General features: G+C 40.0%; 2 protein-coding genes across 8 annotated transcripts in view; one reads left to right on the forward strand and one right to left on the reverse strand.

Moving 5' to 3' along the window:
* The window catches only part of Bicd1 (BICD cargo adaptor 1), a 153950-nt gene that overhangs the window by 72870 nt on the left and 57297 nt on the right, over positions 1 to 23783 (forward strand). For all 7 annotated transcript variants that reach the window (XM_006237703.5, XM_017592727.3, XM_063286385.1 and 4 more), the window contains exons 2-3: positions 1287 to 1499; positions 19436 to 19588. In XM_006237703.5, the coding sequence (XP_006237765.1) occupies positions 1287 to 1499; positions 19436 to 19588 (366 nt within the window). The remainder of the gene's footprint in view (positions 1 to 1286; positions 1500 to 19435; positions 19589 to 23783) is intronic.
* Positions 5304 to 7131, reverse strand: Rimklbl1 (ribosomal modification protein rimK-like family member B like 1). The gene has a single exon (XM_039108939.2). It carries the CDS (start codon positions 7082 to 7084, stop codon positions 5921 to 5923), a length of 1164 nt encoding a protein of 387 aa, XP_038964867.1. The 5' UTR covers positions 7085 to 7131; the 3' UTR covers positions 5304 to 5920.

Genomic DNA, 23783 nt, shown 5'->3' on the forward strand with positions numbered 1-23783 from the left:
GATTGCAGACTCTTGATTGAGAGTTAAAGTCATTAAAGGTTTCAGTGGCAATGCCTCCTGCCCCTGGGCAAAAAAAGAGAAACTGTCCAGACAGGAAGCTGCTCAAGAGAGTTCTTAAGAATTGTGATTAAAGGGGTTGGGGATTTGGCTCAGTGGTAGAGCGCTTGCCTAGCAAGCGCAAGGCCCTGGGTTCGGTCCCCAGCTCCGAAAAAAAGAAAAGGAAAAAAAAAAAGAATTGTGATTAAAAATGCTTAAGTGTTAGCTCTTCTCAGTTTACGGCTTCTGGCAGGGGGTGGGGGTGGGGCTGTAGGGAAGGACTCAGTTATTTTAAGGGATTGGGCACTGGAAGTTTGACCGTGAGTCATGGTCATGAGTATATGAGCAACACAAATTGAATGTGGTTTGTTTGTTTGTTTGTTTGTTTGTTTGTTTGTTTGTTTGTTTGTTTGGTGGAGAGAGCACAAGGATGGGAAGGTGCCAGAGAATAATCACACTTCAATTCACAGACACAGAGAAGCTAAGTAACCGACACATTTATCTCCCTGAAAATCTCCCTGGGGAAATAGAATGTATTTTATGTGTGCACTGTGGTGGGGACTGGAACGGGAGGATCAGGGGAACGTGCGGAAGGAATGCAGGAAGAGACAGGTAGAATTGAGGGGTGGTATGGAAAGCCAGTACAGTGGAAGCTTTCTAAAATTTATGAAAGCAATCCTAAAGAAACCTCCAAATAATGGGGGAGACTGAGTTCCAGTGTTTTTTTTTCTTTTAAGGGGGTTATCCATATTTAGTGTAGCATTGCCAATGTACTAAAGAGCTGATGCAATTATTGTTTTCTTTCTTGGAAAATATTTGTGGATGTTTTCTAGAAAGAAAACAACAACATAAAATGTGATGAGCTATAGGATGTGTCTAAACAATTGTAGCATAAAGCACCTAGCAATGTCTTTAAGTTTTCTTTGACTCATACATTTTTGCAAGATATTTACATTTTTCTTTACTTTATAATTGCATTTGAAGAGGTTGAAGGTGATTTAACATGTGCTTAGCCTAAGTGAAAGCCAGGGTTCAATCCTCCCAGACTGGGTATGAATTATTAGACGTATTAGACATAATAGGCTGTTACACATTTGCGTGTGTATATTCATTTATTATTATTTTTTGTATTTAGCAGTATTTCAGAGTAGCTTTTCTTATACACAAAACCAAGTAAAACATTTGCCCATCTGTTCAATAATCTCGAGGTGTTTTTCATTGTGCACTCTCTCTTTCCAAATTCCCTGCAGGCATTTGGGCAGTCCTTCTCTATCCACCGTAAAGTGGCTGAGGATGGAGAGACTCGGGAGGAAACACTTCTTCAGGAGTCTGCATCCAAGGAAGCTTACTATCTAAACAAGATCTTGGAGATGCAGAATGAGCTGAAGCAGAGCCGGGCTGTAGTTACAAATGTCCAGGCAGAAAACGAGAGACTCTCGGCTGTTGTACAGGAACTGAAGGAGGTAAACAAGCCAATTCCCTCTAAGATTTGTCTCTCAGGATCTAACTGTTTGTCGAAATCCTCTTACAGAGACATGCATTTTACCAACGCCACTAGACGGTTTTAATCCAGTGATGTTAACAATCAAAGTTAACCAATACTGCCAAGCTATAGACTAACTCTTTAACACATGGGTTATAGTATTAACTAAACTTCTTCCTATTCAGCATGGACATGATATTCCACCACCAAAAGAAAGAAAGAAAGAAAGAAAGAAAGAAAGAAAGAAAGAAAGAAAGAAAGAAAGAAAGAAAGAAAGAAAGAAGGGAGGGAGGGAGGGAGGGAGGGAGGGAGGGAGGGAGGGAGGGAGGGAGGGAAGAAAGGAAGAGAGAAAGAAAAAAGAGAGAAGAGAAGAGAAACAGTCTTGACAGGAAGTCATCAAGAACTCTTAAAAAGTGTGATAAGGATGCTGAAATGTTGCTCCCCATAATTCATGGCTTTTGGCGGGGGTGAGGTAGGGTGGGGAATACACAGAAGATCTCAGTTTTCTTCTTAGTGACTGGACACTGGGAGTGTGATCATGCTCTAGTGAATATGTGGCCAACACAAATTGACTTCTTTTCTTTTCTTTTCTTTTCTTTTCTTTTCTTTCTTTTCTTTTCTTTCCCTTTCTTCTGTTTTTGGGAGGAGGATCCCAAAGGGAGAGGGTGCACCTGGGAAGACTGGGAAGTGAGTGTGATTGGATGAATTGTGTGAAATTCCCAAATAATCAGTAAAAATATTATGTTGGAAAAAATGTAGTTCTCATTTTGTATCTCCTGCCTCCCTCCAAGGTTCTCATGCTAGTAGTGGTTGGCCAGTCTACTTGTTACTTTTTGGTTAAATGAAGAATTGATTCCCTATGTTTTGCCAACTGTGTTTCTCATCATCTCCTTCTCAGAATGTGGTCTGAGGTCATGTGGTCTGAGGTCAGACCCTGGTCATTCTTCTTTAGTTTGACTTGCAGCATCTGTGTAGTAAAATGTATAGTAAAACTTTTGTGTCTGGCTTTAAATGAAATGTATAGTAAAGCCTTTACTATGTTTGGGTTAATCAATAGAGGCTGAGAAATTGTTATGAGTGTTTGAACCTTGAAGAAACGTTGTCTTTGTAGAGGTCTGCACTTGGTGCTACATGAGAGCTTACAGCTGCACTACTCTGTCCTAAGACACTCCTGGCAAACCTGGAGTTCTTTCTTTTGATTATGGATAGCCATGGTCAAAAGGGACTGAGATTTGTGTATGCTGTCTGCTCTCATGAGCAGCAGGGGCAAGATAACTGGCAGTTGGAACCTTTCCCAGCCCCAGTTAACCTCGAATGATGTTTGAGTAAAGTAACTGGAGTGAGGTAGCTGGGTGTCAGTCTTCCCCGAGTGGCTGTATCCCTCTGCTCCTCCAGAAAATGAAGGCTTAGCATCTTGATGAGCTTCTCTCTCTACTGCAGGATCTATAAACAACATCAGTCAATACATCTGTTTACAATGTTCTACAACAGAGGAAGTAGGAGTAGAAGAGGAGGAAGAGGAAGGATGGGGAAGGGGGAGGAGGAAGAGGAAGGAGGGGGAGGAGGAGGAGGAGGGAGTCACTAGTCATTACTGACTACTACCAACTATCTTCACCTTTGTTGGAAATCCTTGAAAATGCAAACCATTGGATTTATGTATTGACTTTCTCCTTAAATGTTCAACTCAGTTTTACTCTTTTCTGTTTTAATTTTTCATTTGTTTATCTGTTCAATATTTTAATGCCTATAGGAAGCTAGGCAGATGTCTTTAAAACAAATAATCTGTCCTCTTTTACTATAGCTTTTATTTTCTTTTTCAAGAAGGTCACAAAAGTGAAATCATTTAGTATGTAGTTTTTGAGACTGAATCCTTTTATCCTCTCATAATGCATTTGAGATTCATCTTTGTTGGAAATTTCAACATAAAATTTGTTTCTTTTTATAGCTGGATATTATTCTACTGTATTAACACATTACAGTTTGTTTAACTGATTGCCCTGGCTTTGATCCCCAGAATCCACATGGTGGCTGGCAAGCATCTGTAACTCTAATTCCAGTGCCCTCTCAGCCTCTCTGGGCACCAGGCGTGTAAGTGATACACATACATACATGCAGGCAAAATACCCATGCACATAATAAAAATGAAATAAAACTATCATTTGCTAGTGCGTAATACTGTGCTTTTTATTACTATAGTAAAGTATCTGAGATAGGCTATTTTGCAAAGGAAAGAAAATGATTCAGTTTACAGTTCTGGAGATTCAAGGGATATCAGCTCAGCTCTGGTGAGGACCCTGTGGTGATGATAGGAATGTCTGTAAGAGGGAGGGGTCACATCATCAAAGAGGAAGCCAGAGACGTTTAGGTCCCACAATACCTGTGAAGGGCACACCACCAGCTAACCTAAGGGCCTCCCACTATGCCTACCTCTTAAGTGTTCTACTTCCCTAAACCGTCACATGGAGGACCAAGCTCCCAACACATACCCTTGAGAAACAAGCCATATCTAAACTGTATCATAGAGTAAAGTAATTTTTCATTGTGATGAAGTCGATTATATAAAAGGTAAGTGTAGATAGAAAAAAGAAGTCCGAGTACTGGGCTATTTGAGTATTGAGAAATTGGATAAGAGAAGTGGAATAAACTAAAATAATAGTGAGGTAGAAAGAAAAGAAAGAACGGCTCCTTGACATCAAATAAAAAAAGTAGGTTTTAGGAAGAGAGTAATCAACAGTGCAGTGATATTAAAAGGACAAAAGAAGAATCTGAATTGACCATTGCGTTTAGCAACAGGTTGCTTAATGAGCGGATACCATAGGATGGGGAAAATACCTTGATTAGAGTTGACCTAAGGGAAAATACAGTTCTATTGTGATGGAGTTCTATTGTATATGCTTGGCTCAGGGAGTGGCACTATTGGAAAGTGTGACCTTGTGTGTCACTGTGGGCATGGGCTTAAGACCTTCATCCTAGCTGCCTGGAAGTCAGTCATGATTGCACTCCTAGCACTTGGAATGCCGAGGCAGCACAACAAGTTTGAGGCCAGCTTGAGTACATTGTGAAATCCTATCTTTAGAGAAGAAAAAAAAATCTATAAAAAGAAAACAGGCATAATGATTCCAGAATTTAAGGAGTAGAAGCAGGAGATAAGGCATCAAAGGTCATCTCCAGTTACACAGGGAGTTTGAGGCTCTTCTAAGTACATGAGTCTTTAAAAAAATCCCTATTTCACCAAGCCCCATGTATTAATCAGCTCTCTGCCACTGACAAAATACCTGACACAAATACTCTATAAGGAGGAAAAGTTCATTTTAGAGCATGATTTTAAAGATTTATGCCCATGGTCAATTGTTCTATTGCTTCTGGGCCTGTGGCAAGGTGGCCTCACATAGGAAAGCTTATAGCAGAACAAAGTGCTCAAAACACAGTATCTGGGAGGCAAAGGATAACAGGAGTGGGATTAGAATCCAGTATTCTAATCCTAAAGGGCATGCCTCAGTGAACTAACTTCTTCAGTCTTCTTCCCAAAGCCCTCAGGGCATGAGCTATTAAGGGGCATATAAGGTCCAAATAAGGTGCCTGACGTGCATTAAGCTTCATAATTTTGGGTTAATTACTTCATAGATTAACAGTAAATTAATTGTTTTAAAGAGATGGAGTCTCATGTTAGCCTGGACTGGCCTTAAACTGGCTACATAGTTTTAATTCCTGATCCTCCCGATCCTGTGCCCTTAATGCTGGGCTTAGTGGCAGGTACCATCATGCCTGGCTCAATGATGACATATTTTTTTTGTTATTAAAAATCTTTATTGGGTTATAGTCACATTACCCTCCCACCCAAATTAAGGGGAAAAAAAACAAAGACAAACATGAATATAAATTCCAGTCAGAGACCCTTAGAGTGCATAAACTATGTGCTAAATGCTAGCTGAGAGAAACGGGCAGAATTTTCAGATTATTATTTAAAACATTTCTGGATTTTAAGTGGATGTTTTTCTCTATACAAATCTTGAAACTGAAGTCATGCTACCAAGTTCTTGAATCGAAACCACTCTACATAAAGACAAAAGCAAGAAACCATGAGGAGAGGGAAAAAAACTTCTCATGTTCCTCATGGCCTTAAGCAGGCTTTTAGTAACTGAAAAGGTTAACATGAGAGCCTGCCATTTCTCTGTGTGTCACTTCGTATTCCTCTCTGTGAGATCTGTAAATGAATCAGTTAAGTATTACACTAAGGGGTCTCATCTATTTTCCCTTCATCTAATCAATCTTACTATACCTTTATCTCAACCTTCTGAACATTCTCCATGAACAGCATTGCAAGTTGGTTAAGGGGAAGGGGATGGGTTGCAGGGAGACAGTTTTACAAGGGTTTTGTTGTTTAACTATTTACCAGTGGAGTCACTCCACCAGGAGTTTGATTTCATTGGCTAGCAGCTGGTTCATGTTGAACAGCCCCCCTGGGAGCTTGGTGAGCAGCTCTCGCTCGGTGGTGCTTTCAGGGTCGCTATCAACAGAGCTGGAACTGGCGCTCATGTTGTCGACAGCAGCGCTGGCAGGGGGACCGAGCTCCGGCTCACTGGTCTCACTGGCAGTGGACACCACAGAGAGCAGGGACATGCGCCGGGTGAGCCGCCCAGCGGGCAGAAGGGAGGCAGCATAGTCTGCTATGATACCAGCTACATCTAGATTACAAGCCTTATCAAAGGCGATGAAACCTACATTTGCATTGGCCTCGCAGACACAGAAGGAGCCGTCATCTTTCATCAACAGGTCAATGCCACACACATCCATCCCCAGGATATTAGACACCTGGATATCTAGCTGCTTCCCTTGTTCACTCAATGAGCACATCATCCCCACACCACCTAGGGAACAGTTGCTTTGCATCCTTCCATCTGTCGAACAGCGTAGCATGGTGCCAACTACACGGCCTCCCACAACAATGACTCTCACATCCCTTCCATGAGACTCTTTGATATATTTCTGGAACAAATATGGAGCTTCGTGCCGAATAAGATGGCTTAGATCAGCTAAATGGTGTTTATCTCGTGCCAAGAAAACAGCTTTGCCTCTATGACCCCGTGTATTCTTCACCACCATTGGGAACTCCAGCACTTCCGCTTCATCAATCATTTTAGAAAAGTTTTCGTGGCCACCGTAAGAAAAAGTATCTGGTAGAGGCACACCGTGCCCAGCCAGCTCTTGAAACGTCCAGAATTTATCAACACAGTTCAGGATGGCTTGAGGCCGGTTCATCAGCCGGCACCCCATTTTCTCTAGGTGGCGCAAAACAGTGATATCACTGTCGCTCTGCACCCATGGGGTTGGAACTCTCACTACCACCACCTGTGGGTAGGCAGAGATCAGCTCTCCATTGATCCGCAGACCCAGATTTCCTTGCTCGACTGTCAGCACCACCTCGTCCATCACTACAGCCCTAAAGTCCAATTCCTCTTCACAGCATTTGGCCTTCAGAGCTCTTAGGATCTCTTTCTGTGGGTAGTCTTCTTGGATGCGACGATCTGTCAAGAACCACAGCTTACCAGTCACAGAGCTACACATCTCGGTCTGCTTGTTCTTCCTTCCAAGGACTAGCTGATGCAAACTTTTATCTACATAAGACAAATTGTCCTGTAATTATCCATCCCTTTCTCTTCCTCCATCTTCCTTCCTTCTCCGTCTCTCTGTGCTCATCTCTAAAATTCTCCAATGATGATATTTTGATATGAGTTTTTGAAATCATACTTGCACCAAGGTTGGCATGTAATAGATATTCAGAAGGAAAAAGAGCCAAAGAATATGAAGCTTATCACTATTATTCACGTGTAGAATAAATAACATAAATTAATTGTGAACTTAAGGAATAATTATGCCTTAAAGTTTGCACCTTTATCAGGTCTTAGTGTTATACTCTTAGTGTTGCTAAGTGCTAATTGAGTTTTCCTAATGTTTTGGTATGAGTTTTCCATTCTGCCTATCATTGGCCTGTTGGATTTGTTTTCCTCATTGAGGTTTTGGTGATTCTGTTTTTAATTTTACTATTTCCTATTGACTATGCTTTAGCAATTTTAAGTGAGTGTCTTACACTGTCCTTTTCTCTTGACCCTTCTCAAATTACAGAAACTCTCTGCCCCTAGTTATGTTCTAATTTTCACATTTGAGTGCTTTATCATTCTGTCGTGATTTCATATTCTAGGCTGCTCTCTTTGAGATATATCTCCCCATTTCTATCCTGTTTTGTTGTTATTTGTATCTACTCTGACACCAAGGAACACTATTTATTACTATATCATAATGTGTATAAAGTTTATAAGTGTTGTTATCTTTTTTCTTATGTTTCAGTTATTTTGGTAGCTCTTCAATTCTTTTTTTTTTTTTATTAACTTGAGTATTTCTTATATACATTTCGAGTGTTATTCCCTTTCCCGGTTTCCGGGCAAACATCCCCCTCCCCCATTGCCAACCTCCCCCCAACAGTCTAGTTCACTGGGGGTTCAGTCTTAGCAGGACCCAGGGCTTCCCCTTCCACTGGTGCTCTTACTAGGATATTCATTGCTACCTATGAGGTCAGAGTCCAGGGTCAGTCTATGTATAGTTTTTGGGCAGTGGCTTAGTCCCTGGAAGCTCTGGTTGCTTGGCATTGTTGTACATATGGGATCTCGCGCCCCTACAAGCTCTTCCAGTTCTTTCTCTGATTCCTTCAACGGGGGTCCTATTCTCAGTTCAGTGGTTTGCTGCTGGCATTCGCCTCTGTATTTGCTGTATTCTGGCTGTGTCTCTCAGGAGCGATCTACATCCGGCTCCTGTCAGTCTGCACTTCTTTGCTTCATCCATCTTGTCTAATTGGGTGGCTGTATATGTATGGGCCACATGTGGGGCAGGCTCTGAATGGGTGTTCCTTCAGTCTCTGTTTTAATCTTTGCCTCTCCCTTCCCTGCCAAGGGTATTCTTGTTCCCCTTTTAAAGAAGGAGTGAAGCATTCACATTTTGATCATCCGTCTTGAGTTTCATTTGTTCTAGGCATCTAGGGTAATTCAAGCATTTGGGCTAATAGCCACTTATCAATGAGTGCATACCATATATGTCTTTCTGTGATTGGGTTAGCTCACTCAGGATGATATTTTCCAGTTCCATCCATTTGCCTACGAATTTCATAAAGTCGTTGTTTTTGATACCTGAGTAATATTCCATTGTGTAGATGTACCACATTTTCTGTATCCATTCCTCTGTTGAAGGGCATCTGGGTTCTTTCCAGCTTCTGGCTATTATAAATAAGGCTGCGATGAACATAGTGGAGCACGTGTCTTTTTTATATGTTGGGGCATCTTTTGGGTATATGCCCAAGAGAGGTATAGCTGGATCCTCAGGCAGTTCAATGTCCAATTTTCTGAGGATCCTCCAGACTGATTTCCAGAATGGTTGTACCAGTCTGCAATCCCACCAACAATGGAGGAGTGTTCCTCTTTCTCCGCATCCTCGCCAGCATCTGCTGTCACCTGAGTTTTTGATCTTAGCCATTCTCACTGGTGTGAGGTGAAATCTCAGGGTTGTTTTGATTTGCATTTCCCTTATGACTAAAGATGTTGAACATTTCTTTAGGTGTTTCTCAGCCATTCGGCATTCCTCAGCTGTGAATTCTTTGTTTAGCTCTGAACCCCATTTTTTAATAGGGTTATTTGTCTCCCTGCGGTCTAACTTCTTGAGTTCTTTGTATATTTTGGATATAAGGCCTCTATCTGTTGTAGGATTGGTAGAGATCTTTTCCCAATCTGTTGGTTGCCGTTTTGTCCTAACCACAGTGTCCTTTGCCTTACAGAAGCTTTGCAGTTTTATGAGATCCCATTTGTCGATTCTTGATCTTAGAGCATAAGCCATTGGTGTTTTGTTCAGGAAATTTTTTCCAGTGCCCATGTGTTCCAGATGCTTCCCTAGTTTTTCTTCTATTAGTTTGAGTGTGTCTGGTTTGTTGTGGAGGTCCTTGATCCACTTGGACTTAAGCTTTATACAGGGTGATAAGCATGGATCGATCTGCATTCTTCTACATGTTGACCTCCAGTTGAACCAGCACCATTTGCTGAAAATGTTATCTTTTTTCCATTGGATGGTTTTGGCTCCTTTGTCAAAAATCAAGTGACCATAGGTGTGTGGGTTCATTTCTGGGTCTTCAATTCTATTCCATTGGTCTATCTGTCTGTCTCTGTACCAATACCATGCAGTTTTTATCACTATTGCTCTGTAATACTGCTTGAGTTCAGGGATAGTGATTTCCCCGGAAGTCCTTTTATTGTTGAGGATAGTTTTAGCTATCCTGGGTTTTTTGTTATTCCAGATGAATTTGCAAATTGTTCTGTCTAACTCTTTGAAGAATTGGATTGGTATTTTGATGGGGATTACATTGAATCTGTAGATCGCTTTTGGTAAAATGGCCATTTTTACTATGTTAATCCTGCCAATCCATGAGCATGGGAGATCTTTCCATCTTCTGAGGTCTTCTTCAATTTCTTTCTTCAGTGTCTTGAAGTTCTTATTGTACAGATCTTTTACTTGCTTGGTTAAAGTCACACCGAGGTACTTTATATTATTTGGGTCTATTATGAAGGGTGTCGTTTCCCTAATTTCTTTCTCGGCTTGTTTCTCTTTTGTGTAGAGGAAGGCTACTGATTTATTTGAGTTAATTTTATACCCAGCCACTTTGCTGAAGTTGTTTATCAGCTTTAGTAGTTCTCTGGTGGAACTTTTGGGATCACTTAAATATACTATCATATCATCTGCAAATAGTGATATTTTGACTTCTTCTTTTCCGATCTGTATCCCCTTGACCTCCTTTTGTTGTCTGATTGCTCTGGCTAGAACTTCAAGAACTATATTGAATAAGTAGGGAGAGAGTGGGCAGCCTTGTCTAGTCCCTGATTTTAGTGGGATTGCTTCAAGTTTCTCTCCATTTAGTTTAATGTTAGCAACTGGTTTGCTGTATATGGCTTTTACTATGTTTAGGTATGGGCCTTGAATTCCTATTCTTTCCAGGACTTTTATCATGAAGGGGTGTTCAATTTTGTCAAATGCTTTCTCAGTATCTAATGAAATGATCATGTGGTTTTGTTCTTTCAGTTTGTTTATATAATGGATCACATTGATGGTTTTCCGTATATTAAACCATCCCTGCATGCCTGGGATGAAGCCTACTTGATCATGGTGGATGATTGTTTTGATGTGCTCTTGGATTCGGTTTGCCAGAATTTTATTGAGTATTTTTGCGTCGATATTCATAAGGGAAATTGGTCTGAAGTTCTCTTTCTTTGTTGTGTCTTTGTGTGGTTTAGGTATAAGAGTAATTGTGGCTTCATAGAAGGAATTCGGTAGTGATCCATCTGTTTCAATTTTGTGAAATAGTTTGGTTAATATTGGTTTGAGATCTTCTATGAAGGTCTGATAGAATTCTGCACTAAACCCGTCTGGACCTGGGCTCTTTTTGGTTGGGAGACCTTTAATGATTGCTTCTATTTCCTTAGGAGTTATGGGGTTGTTTAACTGGTTTATCTGTTCCTGATTTAACTTCAGTACCTGGTATCTGTCTAGGAAATTGTCCATTTCCTGTAGATTTTCAAGTTTTTTTGAATATAGGTTTTTATAGTAAGATCTGATGATTTTTTGAATTTCCTCTGAATCTGTAGTTATGTCTCCCTTTTCATTTCTGATTTTGTTAATTTGGACACACTCTCTGTGTCCTCTCGTTAGTCTGGCTAAGGGTTTATCTATCTTGTTGATTTTCTCAAAGAACCAACTTTTGGTTCTGTTGATTCTTTCTATGGTCCTTTTTGTTTCTACTTGGTTGATTTCAGCTCTGAGTTTGATTATTTCCTGCCTTCTACTCCTCCTGGGTGTATTTGCTTCTTTTTGTTCTAGAGCTTTTAGGTGTGCTGTCAAGCTGCTGACATATGCTCTTTCCTGTTTCTTTCTGCAGGCACTCAGCGCTATGAGTTTTCCTCTTAGCACAGCTTTCATTGTGTCCCATAAGTTTGGGTATGTTGTACCTTCATTTTTATTAAATTCTAAAAAGTCTTTAATTTCTTTATTTCTTCCTTGACCAGGTTATCATTGAGTAGAGCATTGTTCAATTTCCACGTATATGTGGGCCTTCTTCCCTTATTGTTATTGAAGACCAGTTTTAGGCCGTGGTGGTCCGATAGCACGCATGGGATTATTTCTATCTTTCTGTACCTGTTGAGGCCTGTTTTTTGACCAATTATATGGTCAATTTTGGAGAAAGTACCATGAGGAGCTGAGAAGAAGGTATATCCTTTTGCTTTAGGATAGAATGTTCTATAAATATCCGTTAAGTCCATTTGGCTCATGACTTCTCTTAGTTTGTCTACGTCTCTGTTTAATTTCTGTTTCCATGATCTGTCCATTGATGAGAGTGGGGTGTTGAAATCTCCTACTATTATTGTGTGAGGTGCAATGTGTGTTTTGAGCTTTAGTAAGGTTTCTTTTATGTATGTAGGTGCCCTTGTATTTGGGGCATAGATATTTAGGATTGAGAGTTCATCTTGGTGGATTTTTCCTTTGATGAATATGAAGTGTCCTTCCTTATCGTTTTTGATGACTTTTAGTTGAAAATTGATTTTATCTGATATTAGAATGGCTACTCCAGCTTGCTTCTTCCGACCATTTGCTTGGAAAGTTGTTTTCCAGCCTTTCACTCTGAGGTAGTGTCTGTCTTTGTCTCTGAGGTGTGTTTCCTGTAGGCAGCAGAATGCAGGGTCCTCGTTGCGTATCCAGTTTGTTAATCTATGTCTTTTTATTGGGGAGTTGAGGCCATTGATGTTGAGAGATATTAAGGAATAGTGATTATTGCTTCCTGTTATATTCATATTTGGATGTGAGGTTATGTTTGTGTGCTTTTCTTCTCTTTGTTTTGTTGCCAAGATGATTAGTTTCTTGCTTCTTCTAGGGTATAGCTTGCCTCCTTATGTTGGGCTTTACCATTTATTATCCTTTGTAGTGCTGGATTTGTAGAAAGATATTGTATAAATTTGGTTTTGTCATGGAATATCTTGGTTTCTCCATCTATGTTAATTGAGAGTTTTGCAGGATACAGTAACCTGGGCTGGCATTTGTGTTCTCTTAGGGTCTGTATGACATCAGTCCAGGATCTTCTGGCCTTCATAGTTTCTGGCGAAAAGTCTGGTGTGATTCTGATAGGTCTGCCTTTATATGTTACTTGACCTTTTTCCCTTACTGCTTTTAATATTCTTTCTTTATTTTGTGCGTTTGGTGTTTTGACTATTATGTGACGGGAGGTGTTTCTTTTCTGGTCCAATCTATTTGGAGTTCTGTAGGCTTCTTGTATGCCTATGGGTATCTCTTTTTTTAGGTTAGGGAAGTTTTCTTCTATGATTTTGTTGAAGATATTTACTGGTCCTTTGAGCTGGGAGTCTTCACTCTCTTCTATACCTATTATCCTTAGGTTTGATCTTCTCATTGAGTCCTGGATTTCCTGTATGTTTTGGACCAGTAGCTTTTTCCGCTTTACATTATCTTTGACAGTTGAGTCAATGATTTCTATGGAATCCTCTGCTCCCGAGATTCTCTCTTCCATCTCTTGTATTCTGTTGGTGAAGCTTGTATCTACAGCTCCTTGTCTCTTCCTTTGGTTTTCTATATCCAGGGGTTGTCTCCCTTTGTGCTTTCTTTATTGCTTTTATTTCCATTTTTAATTCCTTCAACTGTTTGATTGTGTTTTCCTGGAATTCTTTCAGGGATTTTTGTGTCTCCTCTCTATGGGCTTCTACTTGTTTATTTATGTTTTCCTGGAATTCTTTCAGGCATTTTTGCGATTCCTCTCTGTAGGCTTCTACTTGTTCTCTAAGGGAGTTCTTCATGTCTTTCTTGAAGTCCTCCAGCATCATGATCAAATATGATTTTGAAACTAGATCTTGCTTTTCTGGTGTGTTTGTATATTCCATGTTTGTTTTGATGGGAGAATTGGGCTCCGATGGTGCCATGTAGTCTTGGTTTCTGTTGCTTGGGTTCCTGCGCTTGCCTCTCGCCATCAGATTATCTCTAGTGTTACTTTGTTCTGCTATTTCTGACAGTGGCTAGACTGCCCTATAAGCCTGTGTGTCAGGAGTGCTGTAGACCTGTTTTCCTGTTTTCTTTCAGCCAGTTATGGGGACAGAGTGTTCTGCTTTCGGGCATGTAGTTTTTCCTCTCTACAGGTCTTCAGCTGTTCCTGTGGGCCTGTGTCTTGAGTTCACCAGGCACGTCACTTGCAGCAGAAAAGTTGGTCTTACCTGTGGTCCCGAGGCTCAAGTTCGCTCGTGGGGTGCTGCCCACGAGCTCTCTGCGGCGGCAGCAACCAGGAAGATCTGTGCCGCCGTTTCCGGGAGCTTCAGTGCACCAGGGTTCCAGATGGCGTTTGGTGTTTTCCTCTGGCGTCCGAGATGTGTGTGCAGAGTGCAGTCTCTTCTGGTTTCCCAGGCGTGTCTGCCTCTCTGAAGGTTTAGCTCTCCCTCCAACGGGATTTGGGTGCAGAGAGCTCTTCAATTCTTAATGCATCTCTAAGTGGTCTGATTCAGTTTTTAAGTTACCAGTGCCCGTGAGTTCTTGATAGATTAGTTCCAAAGACAGGTTCAAGTTTTTTGTTTCAAACTGCTATTGTTAATATCTTGATAAATGTAGCTTCAAGAAATTGAATACGTCTACGATATTCTTCCTGCCTTTAAGGTTCAGGAACCATTTCAGAAGAGAAGGCAGGAAAGATTATAGGAGCCAGAGGATCAGGGAGTTTGCTGTGAGACTGTGTCTTCTAGGAACGTCAGAGGCTACGTTCATAAGACTCACCAACATGAGTGCCTAAACAGGAGCTGAACATAGACAACGATAGACATGATAAAGTGGATGGGGGAAAGACCCTGAAGCTTCACTCTTACACAAAGAACTACAGACCACTAAGGAATGCTGAGAGTGGAAGAAATGCCCTTCCTTAGAGAAGAGCCTATCTATTGGTTATCTTATACTATATGGTCATCCCTGAAAACACACATAAAAGTAGCATTGTACTGACTGAGCATGTGGTATTTATATGTATTTGAGAGAGAAAGAGAGAGAGAGAGAGAGAGAGAGAGAGAGAGAGAGAGAGAGAGAATAATGAAAAAGAATTGGTAAGTTTACAGGAGAGCAAGGAAGGCTGTAGGGTGTAAAGGGAGGGTGTAAAGGGAGTAAAGGGAAGGGGACATGGATGTAATTATATTATAATCTCAAAAATAAAAGAAATACTTGTTTCAGTTGTCTGCAGGAAAGAATCATTTTTATCAACTGCTCCAGAGTTAAATTAATTGTTTTTCATAGGAATTTCATGAAATGAAATATGAAAGCCAATGATTTTTAAAAATTTTATTTATTTTTATGTTATGTGCATTCGTATTTTACCTGCATGCATACCTGTGTAGATTCTGAAGTTACAGACAGTTGTGAGCTGCCATGTGGATGCTGGGAATTGAACTTGGGTCCTCTGGAAGAGCAGTCAGTGCTCTTAACCATGGAGCCATCTCTTTAGCCCCTAAACCAATAATTTTATAGTCAGATATTGAAAAAATAAATATAACGATTCTTTAGCATTTTAAATATAGAGCCTATATATTCCAGTCATAACTTTTTTTTGTTGGTTTTTTTTCTTTTGTCACAGGTCACACTATGTATTCCTTACTGGCCTGGAACTTGCTATGTAGACCAGGACGGCCTCAAACTCATAGAGCTTCTCCTGCCTCTGCCTTTGCTGAGGTTTTTAACCTAGTGAATTGTGGGAGGAAAGTAGTAGGAAATAAGACTCACCTTAGTAAGCTTGTTTGTATAAATCCATCTCATCATGACTTTTGTCTCTGATGATAAGATTGTTCTTCTCCTATATAGAAGGATGAGACTTTTCTCTTCTGGACACTTTTGGTTGAAAAGGAAGGGCAGGAAGCTCTTCCTGAGTCTGCTGTTTCTCCAGTGCTTTCAGCTGAAAATATTAACATGACATGTTCTGACTCCTGTGCAGGCTCTGATTATCTTGTCTAACATTTTTACCTTTTACTAAGGCTTTTACTCTTTAATTTTATGCCATATTTAAATTATGGTTGGCTAACTTTGTGGTCTATGTCATTGACCCTGTTTTTAAGGAGGGAGAGGAGAGGAGAAAAGGGGAGAGGAAAGAGGGAGGGGGAAGGAGACAGACAGAGAGAGAGAGAGAGAGAGAGAGAGAGAGACAGAGAGAGAGAGAGAGAGAGAGAGAGAGAGAGAGAGACTAAGTCAAACTGTCTTTTAAGCAAGAGGTTTATTAACATCATTGACACAAAAACCACAGCTCTCACCTTAAAGGAAATAAAAGATAGATTCTGGGGCCACTTTGAGTGACCATGGCCTGGTAATGCAGATTAAAATTACCCCAAATTATGTGTTGAGGCAAAGTGTCAGGACACAAAAACCAAAAGATAATAATCAAAATATTTCAAAGACAGCAAGTGGCCTGGACTCAATGGTTCCATGAAGGTGCCTGGCTCCCATTCAAGTGATTTCTTTGGTGAAAAATGGGTCATTCTCAGAGTCACATATTGTGGCATCAGAAACTTTTAAAGTACTAAACACAGTTCTCATCTTAAAGGGAATAAGAGATAATTGATACTAGAGTCATTGTGAAAGAATATATCCTGGGAACACTCATTTAGGTTATATCAAAAACTCTGTCTCAACGTCGAAGTGGTTTTATAGTTTTACAGACTAAAGAAAGTCATGAATCAAGACAAGTTTAAAATACATTGGAGAGGATATCAGAGAAGTGGTTACAAGATGGGGGAAGTTTTTCCATAGGCCTCAGATGCTATCTTATGATCTAAGGACATTCTTAGCTTTTGGGTTGGTGGAAGCTAGTTGTCTGCTAAGTTAAAAGATCTCAGAAGTGTGTGTTTTTAATCTATTAGTCATAGAATGTTAGTTTTACCACTCAACAGATGGGTAAGGAATGATTCCTGATCACCTTGAAGGTAGCCCAAGATAAGGTAGTCAGCTTCTCGACCTTCAAAATTCCAACCTGCCAACATCACTGCAGTTTTAATCAGCCAGTCTTTGTAGACACAGCTTCTTCCTAAGAATTCTCCTTCATGCCAGGGTGATGAAGTGGGAGTGGGTGGGTTGAGGGGAAGCATCCTCATAGAAGCAGGGGGAAGGGCATGGGAGAGGGAGGAACATAAAATATTCAATAAAAAAAGAATTCTCTTCACAACATCAATATCATTTCTGAGGTCCAGAGCAAAGCCTCAGCGACACCCCCACCCACTTCCTAAAAGCAAAGTTCTTTCCTCTAGGGTTTCTCAGAAGGATGGGCAGGAAGGTGTTGTAGCACAAGGGAGTAAGTAAAGGCTCCTTTGCAATGTCAAGTTAGACTGAAAGATTCTACTGTGTGGTGGTGTGGGAGACAGGTGCCTGGATAGTGCAAAGTACAGTTTTAGAAAAACTGTTAAATGGAGAATTTTACAGAAGAGTGGTCCTGGTTAAAATGTGTCCTGTGAATGTGACATGTGTCGGTTGTGGGAATAGTTATCATTGACTTATGAGATGTGATAGTAACCTGGCTTCCTCTGACCTTGGGCTGTAGGAGGCAGGATGTGTTCTTGTCAGGTCCCTGTTTAGGTCTCACTAGCTGGGAGCTGTGATTCTCTGCCTATAGGATACTATCATTTCCAATGATTTTGTCCATAAGTTGTTTGAAATATTCCTTGAAAAAGCCAAAGGTCTTATGGTCAAATACATTTAACAAATGGTACATACTATATTTTTCTCTAACAGACTCGTAATGTTCACTGGCATTTAAAAGGTTCTGAGAGGCCTAGAAGAAAAACAATGTGTAGTTTTAACCTATGAATGTTTCCGGAACCTCTTTTTTTCTAAAATTTTTTTCCGTCTTTATTAAATTGGGTATTTCTTATTTACATTTCAAATGTTATTCCCTTTCCTGGTTTCCAAGCCAACATCCCCCTACCCTCTCCCCCTTCCCTTCTTTATGAGTGTTCCCCTCCCAATCTTCCCCCCATTACTGCCCTCCCCACAGGAATCCCATTCACTGGGGGTCCAGCCTTGGCAGGACCCAGGGCTTCCCCTTCCACTGGTGCTCTTACTAGGCTATTCATTGCTACCTATGAGGTTGGAGCCCAGGGTCAGTCCATGTATAGTCTTTGGGTAGTGGCTTAGTCCCTGGAAGCTCTGGTTGGTTGGCATTGTTGTACATATGGGGTCTCGAGCCCCTTCAAGCTCTTCCAGTTCTTTCTCTGAATCCTTCAACGAGGGTCTCGTTCTCAGTTCAGTGGTTTGCTGATGGCATTCGCCTATGTATTTGCCGTATTCTGGCTGTGTCTCTCAGGAGAGATCTACATCCGGTTCCTGTCAGCCTGCACTTCTTTGCTTCATCCATCTCATCTAGTTTGGTGGCTGTATATGTATGGGTCACATGTGGGGCAGGCTCTGAATGGGTGTTCCTTCTGCCTCTGTTCTAAACTTTGCCTCCCTATTCCCTGCCAAGGGTATTCTTGCCTGAACCTCTTTTTATTTGAGGATGTCTACTTATCTTTCAAGCTATGGACACAAAAGATGTGTTTCTCCCTCTTTCATTAACTGTACTCATACTTAAGAGTGATAAGTCATATCAGTCATAAATTAGCACGGGTGAGTCATTAGTGCATGTTTCTACAGAGATGGAAAGTGAGTAAAGAATGAAGATACATGGAGTGGAGGTCAACAGAAAACAGTTTTTAAACAATGGAGAATTTTATATATGGCCTTCATAGGTTATAAAATTAAAGTAATTGGCCCTCTTCTTATCGCTATGATCTTTTTTAAAAAGATTTATTCATTTATTATATATAAGTATACTGTAGCTGTCTCAGACACACCAGAAGAGGGCATCGGATCTCTTTACAGATGGTTGTGAGCCACCATGTGGTTGCTGGGAATTGAACTCAGAACCTCTGGAAGAACAGTCAGGTGCTCTTAACCGCTGAGCCATCTCTCCAGCCCCGTCACTATGATCTTATTGCTCTACCCCTGCTAAATAATCACTATTGACAGTTGGGGAGAAATTTCACATTATATTTATAGCATGAAGTTTGTATGTGCATGTACACATGTATGTCCTTTAATTCATTTTTACTGTTTTATTTTTTGAGATAGGGTCTTATATAACCCAAGCTGTCCATGAGTCCCTGATATTTATTTGCTTTTATTTTATGAGTATGAATACTCCCTACATAAGTGTATAAGTGCATTGAGTGCACGCTTGCTGCCTGTGGAGACTGAAGAAAGTGTGGATTATGCTGAACTGGAGTTAAGGATGGCTGCTGTCCTGTGCGTTCTGGAAATCCAATCCAGGTCCTCTGGAAGGGCAGCAAATGCTCTTAGCCACTGAGCTCACTTCCTTATTTTTAGTACACATGAGATACTACTGTGCAAACTAGTCTACAGCTTACTTTTACATTTAATGATATGTTATAGCTATATTTCTGTTTTAATACATCAAAGTTTCTCCTGATTGTATTTCTCATCATTTTAAATAGTTTTGTAATTTAAAGAAAATAACTGTTTCCAGTGTTTCTCCAAATAGCAAAAATATAGTCTATTTCTCATTCTTTGCATGAATAAACATGAATTTGCTTAGCTTTTTATTTATTTCTTTGAAGCCTAAGAATAACTTTTAAATGTCAGATTTCTGGGTCAGGTATTTGTGATTTAAAAGTTTTAATGGGTATCATTTAACTGTTGTCTTAAAAGGCAGAACCAATTTAAATGTAGGAAATCGTCTTACTGTTTAACTGCCTGATTTTTGTCTACATTCACTGAAACCTAAAGTAGGGAAGTTTTATACTGATTTTTGTATTGTTTCAGAACAACGAGATGGTGGAGCTACAGAGGATACGAATGAAAGATGAAATCCGAGAATATAAATTCCGGGAAGCCCGACTCCTTCAGGACTACACGGAATTGGAAGAAGAAAACATTACATTGCAGAAGCTAGTGTCCACATTAAAGCAGAACCAGGTGAGGCTTAAGATTTTTAAAAAGTTATACCATAGATAAGAAAAAACCATGTAAGCAGTATATTTTACAATACAGTTTTATTAAGAACGCTCATTTATTTTAGCTCCATGCTAATTTGTTTTAGTAGTAAGTCAAATGTATCACAATAAATTTAATTTAGCAACTGCTCATTGTTGCTGGATATGCTAACTTGTTTTACATGGCAGCCTCAAGATCTTCCTATAAACACTTGTTTCTCTTCCTCTCTCTTTTTCCTTCCCTGTCCCCCTCCACTCTCTCCCCTTCCTTTTCATCCCTCCCCCATTCTCCCTTCCTTTACCCAATTCCTTCTTCCTTTCATTTCCTTCCTTTCTCTCTTCTCTCTTTCTTTCATCTCTTTCCTTTTCTGTCTCCTTTGCCTTTCTCTCATCATCTCTCCTCTTCTCCCCTTCCTTCCTTCCTTCCCTTTTTTCTTTCCATTTCCTTCATCTCTCCTCCTTTTCTTCCTCCTCCTTCTTGTCTGTCTCTCTGTCTGTCTGTCTGTCTGTCTGTCTGTCTCATTTTTTAGGCAAATTGTTCTCAGTGCATGTAGAAAAGTATGAATAGGAAGAAGACAGTGAGAAAAATGTTCAACTTGTTTTTCAGCTGTAACTTCATTATAAGAGTCCCTTGTAATTTACACTTTTTCCTGTAATGAGGTCTAGATGGTGTCTTAGTTTCTTTTTGTTGCTTAAATACAATATGCTGACAAAAACTACTTAAAGGAGAAAGGATTTGTTTTGGTTTACAATTCCTGGGAACACAGTCCATAATGGGGGAGATTACATATTAATGAGCAGGAAAGACATGGCATCAGAAATACAAGGTTGAATGGTCATATTACATTTGCCTCTGGAAAGCAGAGTGATCAGGTAGTGGGCCTGGGCTATAAGGCCTCAAGGTACACCTCTAGTGACCAACTTCCACCATCAAGTCTATGTCCTAAAAGTTCCACAACCTTCCCAAGCAGAACCACTAGGTAAGAGTCGTGTATTCAAACATGATTATATATGGTGCATTTATTTCAAACCATAATATTCTGGCCCCTCTAGACTCATGGCCATCTCTTGGTGCAAAATGTGTTTAGTCTAACTAAATCCTACAGCTCCATGTCTGCCATCTGGAGCTTGTGATGAAATTGGCTGGGCCCCATTCTTCTAGCTCTGCCTTCTGCAGCACACATATCCTCTATGTCAGGTAGGCTTCATACCACACCTACAGCTTTCCTTGACCGACGTCTCCTGGTCCTGGTATCTTCAACACTCTGGGTCTCCACTATAACTTAGTATTCACCTCACGCCTTCACACAGGGGTCTCTCAGGGCCTTCTTTCAGAAACTTTATTCATAGGACATACTTTTTGGTCTCAATAGTTCTTTGAAACTGTGGAAGGAGACTTCATGATCCTTTCAGGATTGCATTTCTCATGCCTCCAAACCCAGTGCTACATGATACTAGCAGACACTAGTAAGTTCTGGTGCCACTTTGGGATGGAGCCTGGCTCCTTCAAGTCACAGTTGATATCAGATTCTGTATGCTCACCGCAGGGAAATATTTCCCTATGTAATTATTTTCCAAAAGCCGAAAATCACGTGGAAAAGAACACCTTTTTAAAACACCCTTTTACCTCAATCATTACTTTTTATCACTGCAGACCTACACAGAAGTAGTAATAACTATGCCACACATAGAATTCTGCCATGCCTGAATATCTTACCAACAAAACACATCAGTCCATTACATTTTAATTCAAGATTAAACAAATTCACTAGATGCTTTGCTAGAATATCACAGGAATAGCCTTCTGCCTAGTTCCTAAATAGACTCTTTGTTCCCCTCTGAAATATCATAAGTCAACCCATAACTATTTGCATTTCTCTCTTCATTTGGCTTTCCAATTCCCACCAGAACAACCCATTAAGCTTTGTTTACACCACTCAAGAGCTTTTCTAGCCCGAGTTCCAAGTTCTTCCAGATTCTCCCAACAAACCAGTTCCCAATGCTTAAGAAACTCACGGTCAGGTTTATTACAACAATAACCTTACTTCTTGGTCCCAAATTCTGTCTTATCTACTTTCTTTTTGCTATTATTAAAATATTCTGTAAAAAGCAACTTAATGGAGAAAAGGTTCATTTTGTCCTTTAGAGCTTGGCGGTAACAGTCCATCATGATGGAGAAGGCCTGGTTGCAAGTAGAGAAGGCATAGAGTTAGGAGCATGAAGCTGACCAGGTTATAAATACTTAAGGTCTATCCCTAGTAACTCACTTTTCCACCTCCCGAAGGTTCCATAACCTTTCCAAATAGCACCTCCATCTGGTGACTAAGGGTCCAAACATGTGAGTAGGTTGAGGGATATTTCACATTCAAATCATAAAAGATGGTTTAGTTTTTTTTTTTTTGTTTTGTTTTTTCTTTTCTTTTTTTCGGAGCTGGGGACCGAACCCAGGGCCTTGCTCTTGCTAGGCAAGCGCTCTACCACTGGGCTAAATCCCCAACCCCGATGGTTTAGTTTTCCTAATTGGTTTGCACTGTGAATTTTCACAATTACTATTGTTTGTATTCTTGAATCTGCAATATGATAATTTGTTTATACGTAATAATTTGTCTCAAGTAATTAATCAACTATGAACTGAAAGTTCAATTTCTTTCAGAGGGACTTGCTCTAAAACAAGTTTAAAGCTATTTACATATAGGTTAAATCTATTATAATTGTCTTAGTCAGGGTTTCTATTCCTGCACAAACATCATGACCAAGAAGCAAGTTGGGGAGGAAAGGGTTTATTCAGCTTACACTTCCACATTGCTGTTCATTACCAAAAGAAATCAGGACTGGAACTCAAGCAAGTCAGGAAGCAGGAGCTGATGCAGAGGCCATGGAGGGATGTTACTTACTGGCTTCCTTCTTGTTAAACTGTCTGTGGGTTGTATCATAGGTATTCTGTACTTTTTGGCTAATATCCACTTATTATTATTATTATTATTATTATTATTATTATTATTATTATTATTATTATAGTCAAGCTGAAAACCAGGAATAGCCACGACAATAATCTTTCAGTCAGGATATCAACCAAGTACCAGACACAATATTAAGCTGGTGAGATATAAGAATCTATAGAGTGTGACTTTTGTCTTTGATAAATTTGGAAACAACCCACAATGCATGATTCTACTTTTTCTCCCATTTCAGTTTGGTACCTAGGTCTAAAATGTTGTTGATTTTTATAAAAACAAGTATTAAGGGGGAATAAAAAAACTCAAAAGAGAAAATAAATCGGTAGACTAACAAAATTGAAAATTGATTTCTGTTCATAGCTTCTACTCCCTTTCCTTTCTCCCTGCCTCCAGCTTTTGAGTGTTGCAGGAATACGATGTCTATTTAGGAATGTGAGGGAAGGAGTAGATTCTGCCAATCAAGAGGGTCACCAGGATACCCCATGTGTAGTCACATCATTCTTTCCACTATGTGTACTGAGCTTCCTATGCAATAGCTGATACACAAGCCCACACACACAAGGCACTTAGGTCTGATATGGCTGGAATAAGTAAGTCCTAATGGAGAAATTTAGATTTGAGAAATAAGTTTTTTTTTCTAAGTAGAGTCCTCAGATACTTACAAACTATAAGGCTATATTTGTCGGTATGTATATTTGTGTGGGAGGTGGTTAGTGATAAAAGCCACAGAAGACTTTGAGACAAGTTTGCTTAAATTAGTAGTGTTTCAAGTGGTTATTCCACTGACTTCTGTGGTCCTGCTGGCCCCTCTGCACAGGCAGGAGTGAACAGACAATGTGTGGAGAATCTGAAACTGCGTGTAATTTGCCTATGAGGTTAATTAGGCCACTATTAGGTATCTTTAGAAGAGTGCCAAGATGGCTAGGAGTGTTCATTAGCCCAGATGACAGTTGAAACATGAGAATGCAATTTTAAGACAAATATGCATCTCTTTTTTTCTAGATGGATGTTTTAGATTTTGTAGACTATATAAGCTTCCTAAAACAGCTATCCTACTCTGCACCGTGTAGTGTGCAACTCAGCCATAGGCAAGGCAGTAACATGTCAGTGTGTTTGTGTTTTAATAACACTTACAGAAATAAGTAGAGTCATAGTAATATTTTACAATCCCTGATCTAGGGCTCAATTTTTGACAAAGATTACAAATATGAGATCTCCAAT

This window comes from Rattus norvegicus, chromosome 4 (assembly GCF_036323735.1).
Source record: "Rattus norvegicus strain BN/NHsdMcwi chromosome 4, GRCr8, whole genome shotgun sequence".
Taxonomy (NCBI): Eukaryota; Metazoa; Chordata; class Mammalia; order Rodentia; family Muridae; genus Rattus; species Rattus norvegicus.